Genomic DNA, 12,401 nt, shown 5'->3' with positions numbered 1-12,401 from the left:
CAGAAAGCAATGCGATTATCCCACAGCCCACAGCCCTCAGTGATAACAGCCCACAAAGTGATCTGGAAGATTATGAGAAGATTAGCTGGAGTTTACCTTTTGAGAATGGATAAAAGTGAGAATAATTATTCTCAGAGATATCAATTGTATGAAAAGGGAAGAAGAGAGGTGATGGAGGAAGGAAGAAGTTTCAGTGGGAAAAAGTCCAGTGATAAGAGAAAAAAAAAAAAAATTCAGAAAAAATGGGGAAGGCTGGGCCGGAAATCCTTTCACCGCCCGATAACGCCTCACCGCCTTCGGGGCCGTGCGCGTCGAGCTTTTCTGCTGTCGTTACAGTAGAACATTCGAATATTATTATTAGAACATAATAATACTATTATTCAATGCTGTTGTTAAATAAGTTAGTAGCATTAAATAATTGAAGTTTATGTATTTTTGTTTTTTCAAAACCGGCACGGGCCATGTCTCGCTTTGACAGAGTATGCATGATCCGATACAGATACATACAAAGTAATACCCACAAGTCTTGGCATCGCGGAACTCTTCAAGCTTCACCACAAGCTCGCCGCGTCTTCTGTCTTCTCCATTCTTGAAATCAAAATGCACACAACGCAGCCACTGCAGATGCTAGGGAGGGCCGTTCGAAGAGGCGCGCTTCGATCAGCAGTCCCCCGCTGTTCAATAATCCCCACTGCATCGAGAGCGTTCTCAGCGCCGGCCCGATCAGCAGTAGCTCCGCCGCGAGGATGGACGCCCACGCCGTTTGTGACAGAGACTGTGGTATGTGTATCTTGTACGCGTTATATGAATTGCTAAGTGCTAATTTATTTGGAAAGGGCGGTGGCTGGCATACATGTAGGGATTCCGTTCATCTCCCCCCGAATTCGCAAACTAACATACGCCGGTCTCAGATGACATCTTCTCGCGACTGCTGAAAGAGCGCATCATCTGCCTCAATGGCGAAGTCGACGAAACCGCGTCGGCCTCTATCGTTGCACAGCTCCTTTTCCTCGAAGCCGACAACCCTGAAAAGCCGATTCATCTCTACATCAACTCGCCGGGCGGGTCCGTCACTGCGGGCCTGGCCATTTACGATACCATGACTTATATCCAATCGCCCGTGACTACGATATGTGTCGGGCAGGCAGCCAGTATGGGCTCGCTGCTGCTGTGTGGCGGAGAGGCTGGGAAGCGGTATTGCTTACCGCACTCGTCGATCATGATCCATCAGCCCTCAGGCGGGTACTTTGGGCAGGCGAGCGACATTGCGATTCACGCCAAGGAGATTCTAAGGGTCCGAACCCAGTTGAATAGGATTTATAAGAAACATTTGACGGGCAAGACAGAGCTGTCGTTGGATGAAATCGAGAAGCTGATGGAGAGAGACTATTTCATGGGAGCCCAGGAAGCACTGGACATGGGGATTGTGGATGAGATTCTCGAAAGGAGAGTCAAGCCGGAGGAGAACTCGCCTGCTCCAGCCTAAGAGAGCAACATGAATTAAAGGCTTGTATGATATACCATTGGAGAATGACAAGAGTCGCTTTCGACTCTTGGGCTGATCCGGCATTCAATGTTAGACACACATTAAATAACACAAGAGAACATTTGAAAAAGTGTGTAGACTATCAATTGATGAGGTCACGTCAAACTACTATTTGATGTGACCTAGTGTAGGCATTGGGTTCCTTGTTTCTCCCATCCTATTGGCAATGACTCATCGCGATACAACATAAAAAAATTAGCGCATAGGTCAATATGCATCATTTTAAAGGTCAATTTTGTCGCTAATCTATTTAGATGTCTTCAATTGACCTAATATTTATTTCCACCACATATCCTACAATATAAATGCATCCGGTGCAGTTTTTCCGGCATGAAAACCCATCCGCGCTTCTTCAGCTGCTCCGGCATCACTTCCCGGTCACAGTCCCAATCTTCCACCGCATCACATCGCCACTAAACACGCCCGACAGACAAACACTGCTCCTAGCGAGTGTTCCTCTGAGTCCAGTTCTTGCCGATCTGGATGACGTGCCCGTGACAATATCGTTTGTCGACCGCTCGCGCCATGACGAGTCTCAAGTAGCCGTCTTCAACTCGCTATGCCTGCAGGCCAAACGACCTGAGGACTTGACAGCTGACTCACATCAGCTGCTCATTACTCATCTACACCAATTGCTACAGAGTATCAAAGATGTCGGGGATAGCTACGCTGCTGCGGAGGTTAAACCGCTCAATTACCCTTTCTCGCCCACGCTGCGGTTTACGGCCATGCATGAACTACTCGCGACGGTGCTGGTTGACAATGTTGGCGTGTCGCCGGTTTATCACTATGAGTGGGACGAATTGATTTTCTCGACGTCTGATGTCAAGGACTTGGTCGCATCTCGCCGCTTGCCAGACGGATATGAACTGGGCACAGTGCCGTCGGACCAGATCGATCTGGTGACAGGTACGTCCAAAGTGAAACGACAAGCTTCGACACTCTTAGAGAATCCCAATGCGGCAGTACTATTTAGTGGGGAGGACAATCGTGGGAAAGGTGTTCTTGTTGCATGGGCGTACTTGTCGATTGACAAGTCTCTCACCACGATGTACGTGCTTCCCGAGCATCGCGGCAAAGGGCTAGCCAAGACAGTGGCCGGGTCACTGATAAAAGATCTGTATGACGGCGTCGTGGGCCCGGAGGGAGCCCAGAGTAACTGGTGTATTGCTCAGGTGGCTTCTGATAATGCAGAGAGTCAGGCTGTATGCAAGTCTTTGGGTGCTCGATTTCATGGAAGGACGGCCACTTTGGGCATTGATCTGAATAGCTTTCATTAGAATCTTTGAATATTAGACATAGCTAACCATTTAATAACCTGTTTCAATAATTTTTTTGCCGGCGATAATCTTTGTAAAGTTGGTGAAGTTGAGAAGCAAAGATACGATATACTGTAAATACGCCTAGTCCATTAACGGCTAGCTCCAATCTGACAGCTCCTCCACTGCGGAATTTGAAGAATTTCCCAGCAAAGCTTCAGCTCTCGTGAGCTTCGACAAATTGACAGAATGACATGCTCCCCCCATAATGTTCCATATGCAGTATGGCGGCATGCAGTATTCTCAGGCATATTCCTACCTCCCACTCAAATCCACACTGCGCGACGACAGCAAGGACGGCGCTTTCTTTCCGCATCACGCGCGCTCCGCAATCATGCCAACAACAACAGCAAGACATCTTCCTTTAACGAAAGCGAGGACTCCCTAAGCTCTCAAAATGATGATCCTCCCAACACACGTCCATCGGCATCACTTCCACAATCCCCTCTCGTCACATTGGCCAAAAACCACAGAGCCGGCAAAAAAGTCTACAAAGACAAGGGCACCAAAGCCGATCATGATCGACTCAGAAATAATCCCTGGGCAGTAGCCCTCGCGTCACCGACAAGGCACTGCTCAATCACGAACATGCGGATGCCGACCGAATTTCTCACGGACATGGGCCTCGTTCGGCGGGTGACGGCTTCGGATGAAGAGACAACCAAAGTGAAGAACTACGGCAGTTTGTGGTGGATGCCGACCAACCTGGTACAAGAGGAAATAAAGGCATCCGTGCATCCAGAACAGAGGAATACGAACATTTTTGCGTCAAATGGTAATCCGCGCGTGATCCGTGTGGTCACTCGCGCCCTCGCTTACGACCGATTTCCCGAATCCGCTGGAAGAACCGGTAAACATCTGGTGGTCAAGACCAAACAGATTATTCCTGCGATATGGAAAGATGATAATCCGAAATCGAGCGGCGTGGATTTCAACGAGTTGATTTGGCGTGATGATATGACAAGTTTCGTGTTCAAGCATATGGTCAAAGGAGTGATCAAGGCGCTTCAGGAGGCCTGTCGTTATGAAAAAATCAAACAAGACTCTGCGGATTTTTGGAGGGAACTGCCATTGCCAGAGATGACGGTATCTGCACTAAATGAAGCTTTGAGTGGCGTGGAAATGAAGGATATGGGAACTGGAGGTGTCATCATATTGGGCGACCTCGCTACGCCTTCTGAAGACCGTCCCCGGGATGCGTTTAAATCGGCCTTTACGTCGACCTTTCCGGACTATATCACTATCCCGCAGACAGGAACCATGGCCCCTGTGTATGATCTCAGCGTGGTCCTGTCCAGATCTGATCTCGAAGCGCTCCGACAATCCAGCCCCCGGTTCAACCAAAGGGCGCTTTTTTTTCGACCTGACGGTCTTAAATCTACCGAAGCAATGCTAGCGCTGTGGAAGCTAAAGGGGTATATCATGCATGATGTTGATTTCTTGGCTAAAAAGGCAGATGGCACAGCAGCAGCCCAAGCTCCAGAACAACAGTCGAAGAAAGCTCTCTCACAAGTTGCTTCTACGAAAACACAGCCACGCAGATAACTGAACAAACGGTATATATACTTCTATCCGGCGTGTTCTATCTGTATCTAGTACTCTACTTTTGTATATTATCCATGTATATCTTATCCTACTATCCAAGCCCCATTATTGCTTAGCACCGAGAAGGTCACTCAGTGTGTCCAGGTAGGCCGCTGGCCGAACATCGCCGTGAAGGATATCATCTTTGGTAGCCACACCTGACAGAACAGCCAGAGTGCCGCCCAGTTTCCCTTCGATACCGAATCGGATATCAGTGTTTGCTCGATCGCCGACCATGCAAGCACGACTCCGATCGAAATGGAATTTCCCTTCGATGGCGTCCATCATAGCTTGACTGGGCTTGCCGAGCGCAGTGGGTTCCTGGCCCAGCATCATGATCAAAGCCGCGCTCATCGAGCCTGCGCCGGGGAAAAGGCTTCCCTGGTTCGGCAGCGTGCTGTCGATGTTCGTCGCCAAAAACACTGCGCCGCGGCGGATGTAGTGGAACGCCAGGCATATCTTTAGGTAGTTGTAGTGGAAATCAAGACCTACCAGCACAACGCCGATTTCCGGATCGATTATCGACGGGTCTCCATTTGCAATGAGCTTGTAGTCCTCGGGCCCGAAATCACGGCGGAAAGCTGGGTCGGTGCCTCCGATGAATGGGACGTTTTCGTTGCGCAGCTCTTGTTCTATGCCTGATTCGCCAATCACGAAGACCTTGCGTTTGTTCGCCGGGAGCTCGAGGATGCGGGAGATGTAGATCGAGGCACTGTAGGACGAGGAGAAGATTTCTTCCTGTATATGAAATGGTTAATATCATTTTTTGGGGTATCAGCAATCGACCACACATACAACGTTGCTGGGAACGCCGAGAGTGTCGAGTTTCTTCTTGTAGTCGGCGCGGGACTTGGTGCTATTGTTGGTGACGAAAACAACTTGCTTGCCTAGCAGCATATATCAGTTAAAACAAACCATCCTCTTCTCAATTGAAATGGATGGATATACCTCGACTTCTCAAAAACTCCAGCGTCTCGGCGGTGCCTGGGAAGACATGATCGCCAGACCATAGCACTCCTAACAACCCACATAATCTCAGCAAGTGAACTCACTTTGCATAGCGCCCCCTCGTTTGGAATAATAATAAGGTATTCACGGACCGTCGCAGTCAAACAGGAATGTCTATCCTCCCCCAAATAGACAGAGAATCAGTAACAGCCCATCACAGCAGAAGAAAACACGGCCGACGAACATCAAACTTGTCAATAAAAGTATTCAAAGAGGCCGCATCGCCGGTGAGATACTGCGGAGACGACGTCATGGTCGTAGTTAAATCGTCGCAAGAAGGCAAAAGGTCAGGCCAGCGAGTGTTTTGCGGTTTGCGATCAATATTTATTGTCTCTGTTTTCTCGTCGCTGAGGCGGGGACATCAAAATTAATAAGGAAGTAAGAAGCGGGCGCGGCGTAAGAAGCCGAGGGAACGTGGGGGTCTGTCTGACTGTAATCGGTGAGCTTAAACAGTAGCCACGAATTTTATATGCTTGCATACTCTACAAATTTATTTTATATTGGCTTCTATTTTGAAATGAGTCTTTCAACTGAGGTACCAAGCCACGATATTCCGATATTCTACTCACAAATAAATGTTATGTTCAAGTGAATTTTTCAATCATAATTCCATTGAGCTAATTTCTCTCATAATAGCCTCATAAGCCCCCACCGGGACACGATGAGACTGCTTAGATGAGACGGCTTACTTCAGAAAAGGTCGCAAAACATTGTTGATAATAGGCACTTGTTCGTGGAACAGACGCACGCGCTCCTTCTCCCAACCATCAATCGTGCCCTTGGCCATTCCAATGCCAAACTGATCGTCTCCCTTGACTAACTCGTCATACGTTTGATCGGTGAAGGCCGGTAGCGGCATGCCGATCTTGTGGCCGTCTTTAAGATCCGGTTGGTGGTGCTCGTCGTGCAGCTCGGTCTGCACCGCTGGCGGGAACACCTCGACCACTTTGACCTTGTTCTCTGGTTGCGCTTTTAGTTGTTCGCGAAACACCAGGATCCAATGGTGCAGGGCCGCTTTGGACGCATTATAGCCACCAGTCCGCAGCATAGTAGGGATAACACCGAGAGTAGCGCTGATATAGATCAAATGCGTCGCGGTCTTTTGCGCCTGTAGAAAAGGCAGGAAGGCCAAGGTCAATTGGACCGCGCTAGTGTAATTTGTAGTAAATTCGCTTTGAAACGACTCCAGATCCACGCTTTCTGGTTCCGCAAAGTTGAAGGACCGTTGGATACCGGAGTTGATCACTATGGCATCGATGTCCGGGTGTTCGGCAGTGACTTTGGATGCGAAAGCAGGGATCTCGGACAGGTTTGTGATGTCGAATTTCACTGCTGAACAATTTTCGGATCCAATGGTTTGGACGAGACGATCGAGTCGCTCCTGGCGTCGACCAACGCCGACTACCTTGGTTCCTTGTCCGGCCAGTTTGATGGCGAGGGCCTCGCCGATGCCTGCCGTGGCGCCGATGATGAGGGCTTTCTTGTACAATGGAGCCGACATTTTATTTGGAAGTTGAGTTCAAGTGTTTTATGTGGTTGTGAAAGATGAAGTACTCCGAATTGTGACTCGAGACGAACGAGGAATGAAGCAAGATTATATAGTCAACCAAGTACCGGTGGAGACACGGGGGCAACTCGGCTTTCTTTTTATAAATCCGATGTCAATTTCAAATTCTGCAGCAATTACACAGCGTTCTTCGAGGTTTTATGTGTCGTTAACACCGAGTCCCCAGGCGGATTTCGTGATAGAGGCCGCTCGTTTGCGCGCTGATTGGTCAGTTCGCAAGTTGCTTCTGAAAGAGGACTAGCGCAGACGCAAAGTCGGTCCCATAGCGATGCGTCGTCTGATTGGTCATTCGTTCTGTATAGCTGTGGCGTCAATGGATATGTACTATGAGAAACGATCACAATATGTCATATGATTCAACATAGAATGGCACTTTTTCAGCTGATGCTGGGCATCAATAGGCAACAGATTCGCCAATTGTGTTCTTTGTCTGAGCTTATACCATTGTATAGCAGCTTTTATACTGATAATAGCAATTGCTGGCCCAAAGCTCTGCCATGCATTTTGTGAGCAAAAGTCGGCCCACATCATGATCTTTTCCGTTAGAAGGTCGGCTTCCTGGACCGTGAGCTTAATATATGCACATGAGAGAAACCCAAGGATGCTCTCATCTTTGAGACAATCCGAGAGACTGGGCTTGCTGTATAAAGCCGTGTACAGCATGAGGGCGATCGCCCACTCAAAGAGTAGCCAGCGCGCGGACTGAAGTTCATCAAAAGCAATGCCTAGAGATTGAGGGTGCTTGCTCGGGTACCGATGGACACGAGGTTGCATTTGGTCAGTGACCATCATCGACGCACTACTGCTGATAAATGCATGTGGCGGTCCTTGCGGAAGACGGACGTTCTTGGATTCTTCCCATATCTTTAACTGGTGTATCAAGGTTGAGATTCGTAGAACTAGTGCGCTTTGTGTTTCCGTGTCGTGAGCTGGTATATTGTCTGCCTGGTCTAAAAGACCTGGAGCTATGACAGCCAAATCGAGTAATTCATCAAACCGATTCTTTGTGTGGCCCGGAAACCAAGTATAGGCCCATTCTGTATTCGAAAGAAAGCAGGATTTGCGAGTCGTCAAACCTTTTAAAATCTGGGTAGACAGGATTAGCAGGGTCTTTGATTCGTTAAAAAACTATGCTTACACCGACTGTTCGATAGAAATGGAACATTTGAAACTCCAAACTATCGGTAAAAGGATGCGAGCCGCGTAACCGTAGAACCGTCTCTATTCCCTCAGTATGCGATATCCAGCCAGCACTAGACTGGGTCCCATATTCAAAAATCTATCGTCAGGGGTTAGTTTTTTACCAGTGACCACTGTCGTGAGAATAAAATACCTCATACAAAAGCAGCATCAGAATAGTTGGGAGCAAATCGGAGATGAGCGCCGGCTGGGACAAAGTAGAGCGGAGGCGTCCCAGAGCCTGGCTATAGAACCTACGCCCGTTGTTCGACACATCCACGCGGTTTTCCACATGTCCCATCCAGCCATAGCCTAAGCTGGCTGAAGACAATAGCAAAGCTCTTGACTTTTTCGGTTCCCTAGCTAGCGAAGATAGCCACGCTAGAGGCACTTCTTCGGAAGTCTGTGTCGGCAAGCAGAACGTCACAAAGGAAGCCAAGATTTGGTCATATTGAGCCGTGTTGACAGCATGAGAAAACAGCTGCAGGTTCAATTTTTCTTCTCTAGATCGCACAGCCTGTTCGGATGAGAGCAGCTGTTGATTATTCTGTGTAACGGACAATCCCTTTATACCAGCATCCTGGCTGGCAATTGGCGAACGGGTAGAAGACGCCTGATAGGTCGTCGAGTATTCGTTGAGGAAAACGACTGGCTTTTTATAGCCCTCGCATTTCCAGGAACCTCTTGCACACTGCCCACACGTTGGTCTACTCAGATCACACTATAGGCGTGTTAGAACCCACGATTAAGATATCCGAAAGTGCGACGACTCACCTTGATTTTGCGCTTTCGGCAGGTATGACACCCTTTCGATTTACCTGCAACACCAACCATTGCTTACAGAGGCACATGGTTGCATAGCCACTAAATCTCCAGAAAGTTATCCATAAGAAATGGATGTTGCAAGAACAACACTGTTACTAGAAACTCAGCGCAGAAAGGTGATGGACAGGCCTTACCCAAAGCGGCAGGCGGGCCCGTAGTCGGCTTCTCGCCAATCAGACCGTCCACACGTTTCATTCCGTCATCAACTTCACTGTTCATATCAAATCTTCAACTACATGCAGTATTCCGACTCATCTCGTTGCAACTGGCAATTAGGGACCTAGTATATCGATATAGCCGCCATGCAGATTGCTGAAATCCTCTCCGATTTGACCTCCCTGCGAGCCTGTGTGAGCAATAGAGTTCAATCATTCTTTTTCTTTTATACTCATTTCTAACGATTGGGGACAGGATCACACCGAAGCTCTGAATCTAGTCAACGTGAACAAGACAGCTAAAGAACTAGAGAGCCCAAAAACCAGCGAGAAGGACTCGGACTCTCTCGAACTTTCCCGAGTAAAAGAGCTTGTCGCTCTTCACTACGGAGTGAAAGTAAAGCACTTGAAGAATGGGCCTGGTTCTAATCCCGTGGTCGACGATGGGTTGCGACGTGTAAGGGAGGATGTCAATCGAGTGCTACGAGAGCTGAGAAACCCTTGATTCAGGTTCTGTGTTGCAACCATGAGAATACGATTACGATTGATGATCTTCTTTATTCTGTCACAGTTCTCTCTACCCTTGTTATATGGTATACTATCAAGAAATTGAAATTGGTGCATGATATCGATTACAGCAAATGAAATTATATTTTGAAACACCTTTTTTCGTCGTAAATCATTTCACTGCCAGATATATCACGTGATGTCATATATAAGGCGGTGACGGAAACTGCCGTTCTCGACACCTCGACACATTAAGGCTGTTGCCCATTTCCAACCTCGCGCACTTGTCGTTTCTTATGTCTTTGCTTTGTTGACAAAAGTTTCTTGGTTCTACAAAATGGCGAGCACCGTCGATGCAAAGCTGCTTCGGCGGACGAAATTCCCACCGGAATTCAGTAAAAAGGTGGACATGACCAAGGTCAACCTCGAAGTCATGAAAAAGTGAGCGCCGCCAGCTGGGACAGACAGGGAGAAGAGAGCAACGCTAACATACTTTTCTTAACAGATGGATTGGCGGAAAGCTCGCAGTGATACTTGGTGACGATGATGACGTCGTCATTGAGCTATGTTTCAATCTCTTGGAGGGCACCCGATTTGTGAGTCATCCAGACTCTTCGAAAACTCCTTTTATCTAACAATGCCACACAATGATAGCCCGATATCAAGTCTCTTCAGATCCAGCTTACCGGCTTCTTGGACAAAGAAACCCCTCAATTTTGCCAGGAACTATGGAACCTCTGCCTAAGCGCCCAATCCAGCCCGCAAGGAGTACCTAAAGAATTATTGGAGGCAAAGAAGCTGGAGCTGAGGCAAGAAAAGGTATGCACCCTTAGCGAAAGCATGTGTCTAGAGCTGACGAAGTGGCTAACTTTGTGCAGCTTGAAGCCGAGAAAGCTGCCGAAGAAGCGCGTCGACGTAAAGAACAAGAGCAAGACCGAGAGAGGGAATTGGAAAGCATTCGCCAGAGGGAGAGGTTTGACCGAAACAGGAACTTCCGCGGGGGGAGAGGAAGTGGTCGGGACTATGATCGCCGGAGCTCGCGATCTCCTCGTCGTCGGAGCCCCGAGCATCGTGGGGGTCCTTCGCGGCGTGAATTTGACTCATATGTACCACGAGGCGGCGGCGGGCGTGGCCGTCGACAGTCTAGACCACACTCTCGTTCGATATCTCGCTCACCATCTTCTTCCAGATCACCTCCCCGCCGTTCATACCGCTCGGAAAGACGTGATCGCAGACCCCCACGAACCTACAGCAGGTCCCCTTCCCCCCGAGGTGGACGAGGGCACACAAGAAACAGGCGGCGAAGCCCATCTTACGGTGATGATCGAGATAGACCTGCCACCCGCAGTGATTCGTCACGCTCACCTAGTCCCAGAAGAACACGACGAAGAAACACATCATCCCCCAGCCGATCACGTTCACCACCACCTAGAACCCACAAGAGAAAGGATTCTCGGTCGAGGTCTCGACAGCCTAGACGGGGCGACCGTGAGAGGCGACCGGTATCTGTTGACTCACGGGATGGTGCAAAGGGAGATTCAAAGACTGGCAAGACCCGGCACTCTAAAGATGACCGCCGGTTGAGTCGCAGCCCTTCGCCCAGACGTGACAGTCGCTCTCGTTCGGGCAGTGCCTCCTCTAGACGCAGCCAGTCTCGAAGCCCAAGCACAAAAAGTGATAGAAGGCGACGCCAATCGTTACCGCGATACGCGCCAGCTGGTAGACGGCGACGTAACTCCCCTCCAGACTCTCCACGACAAGAGAAGCGTCAGAGGGCTGCAGAACCTGAGGATACCAAGATGCATGAAGACAACGACGTAAGTACTACCTTCATCCAATGGTCTATGATAATGTGCCATACTTGTTTTCTTCGTTTCGTATAATATCGCTTATAATTTGAGTCATTTCAGGAAAACTGATTCACAAGCTCGCTGTCAACAGGCTAAAACAAAATCCCGTCTCTCACGGAACGAGCTTCGGGAGAGAGTACTGAAAGAAAGAATAAAAGCGTTGCGCCGTAGGAATTCCACTGAGAAAGCAGACGACCAACAACAAGGATAGGTAGGTTATTATCATTTTTTTTTAAAAAAAATTCTTGGTGTATCGGACGAGGCTCGGATTCTATCGCTTGAAACATGAATTTTAGCAAGCAAGGTTCAAAGGTTCAATTTGAACTTTTGAAGAAACCAATAGTAAAAATTGGATATTCCAGTTAATATATTTCAATACCCATTAACTATGAAAGGTACCCAACACCGCTGTCATTGTACATGTCTTCGTCTATCCAGATATCACAGACCGTATGTATATACATTTACCCAAATCTTGAATTAAAACAACCAAAGCGTCGGGTGAGAAAATATTGTACGGGGATTCAGCATTTGTTAGCATGTAAATAATGACAAAATGCAATAATTCGTGGTCTACCAGTGGTGGTACACGTTAAAGCCCTGAAGGAAAGCATCAAAAATGAGCAAAAGCGTTTGTTTCGTTTCTGGACCCCTGGAAATTACATAGATGATCGGGACCACTCGACTGCAGCCTAGACTGGACCGTTTGTGCAAGTCCAAACAACTTAAAATAAATAGAAACTATTGCGGGATGTGATTATTGTCTGCACAAGGGGACCGCTTTGTGGTCACTGCTTTGTTTGATGCCGCTTGTTATGCTGAGGAGGTCTTGCTAGACATGTCCATTTTGATCGGCGTGTC

The 12,401-nt window shown here is 48.3% G+C and overlaps 7 protein-coding genes across 7 annotated transcripts; 4 read left to right on the top strand and 3 right to left on the bottom strand.

Annotated features, from left to right (window-relative positions):
- Positions 1-600: 600 nt before the first annotated feature.
- Positions 601-1,486, top strand: TRUGW13939_04634 (uncharacterized protein; the record flags this gene model as incomplete). The annotated part of the gene is made up of 3 exons (XM_035487805.1): positions 601-780; positions 837-855; positions 912-1,486. 3 exons carry the CDS (start codon positions 601-603, stop codon positions 1,484-1,486), a joined length of 774 nt encoding a protein of 257 aa, XP_035343698.1.
- A 26-nt stretch (positions 1,487-1,512) lies between these two features.
- Positions 1,513-4,410, top strand: TRUGW13939_04633 (uncharacterized protein; the record flags this gene model as incomplete). The annotated part of the gene is made up of 3 exons (XM_035487804.1): positions 1,513-1,616; positions 1,977-2,597; positions 3,006-4,410. The coding sequence occupies 3 exons, from the start codon at positions 1,513-1,515 to the stop codon at positions 4,408-4,410; spliced, it is 2,130 nt and encodes a 709-aa protein (XP_035343697.1).
- Positions 4,411-4,515: 105 nt separating this feature from the next.
- On the bottom strand, positions 4,516-5,710 carry TRUGW13939_04632 (uncharacterized protein; the record flags this gene model as incomplete). The annotated part of the gene is made up of 5 exons (XM_035487803.1): positions 4,516-5,187; positions 5,245-5,336; positions 5,398-5,466; positions 5,550-5,571; positions 5,642-5,710. The coding sequence occupies 5 exons, from the start codon at positions 5,708-5,710 to the stop codon at positions 4,516-4,518; spliced, it is 924 nt and encodes a 307-aa protein (XP_035343696.1).
- A 432-nt stretch (positions 5,711-6,142) lies between these two features.
- Positions 6,143-6,958, bottom strand: TRUGW13939_04631 (uncharacterized protein; the record flags this gene model as incomplete). Its single annotated transcript, XM_035487802.1, has 1 exon — positions 6,143-6,958. The coding sequence occupies one exon, from the start codon at positions 6,956-6,958 to the stop codon at positions 6,143-6,145; it is 816 nt and encodes a 271-aa protein (XP_035343695.1).
- Positions 6,959-7,348: 390 nt separating this feature from the next.
- Positions 7,349-9,037, bottom strand: TRUGW13939_04630 (uncharacterized protein; the record flags this gene model as incomplete). Its single annotated transcript, XM_035487801.1, has 4 exons — positions 7,349-8,110; positions 8,163-8,303; positions 8,358-8,924; positions 8,978-9,037. 4 exons carry the CDS (start codon positions 9,035-9,037, stop codon positions 7,349-7,351), a joined length of 1,530 nt encoding a protein of 509 aa, XP_035343694.1.
- A 293-nt stretch (positions 9,038-9,330) lies between these two features.
- TRUGW13939_04629 (uncharacterized protein) lies at positions 9,331-9,688 on the top strand (the record flags this gene model as incomplete). The annotated part of the gene is made up of 2 exons (XM_035487800.1): positions 9,331-9,378; positions 9,440-9,688. 2 exons carry the CDS (start codon positions 9,331-9,333, stop codon positions 9,686-9,688), a joined length of 297 nt encoding a protein of 98 aa, XP_035343693.1.
- Positions 9,689-10,027: 339 nt separating this feature from the next.
- On the top strand, positions 10,028-11,274 carry TRUGW13939_04628 (uncharacterized protein; the record flags this gene model as incomplete). Its single annotated transcript, XM_035487799.1, has 4 exons — positions 10,028-10,131; positions 10,196-10,286; positions 10,345-10,509; positions 10,576-11,274. The coding sequence occupies 4 exons, from the start codon at positions 10,028-10,030 to the stop codon at positions 11,272-11,274; spliced, it is 1,059 nt and encodes a 352-aa protein (XP_035343692.1).
- Between the last annotated feature and the right edge of the window lie 1,127 nt (positions 11,275-12,401).

The sequence above is a fragment of the Talaromyces rugulosus genome, chromosome II (genome assembly GCF_013368755.1).
Source record: "Talaromyces rugulosus chromosome II, complete sequence".
Lineage (NCBI taxonomy): Eukaryota > Fungi > Ascomycota > Eurotiomycetes > Eurotiales > Trichocomaceae > Talaromyces > Talaromyces rugulosus.
Note: the sequence above shows the minus strand (reverse complement) of the source record. Positions and strands in the feature narration are given on the sequence as shown.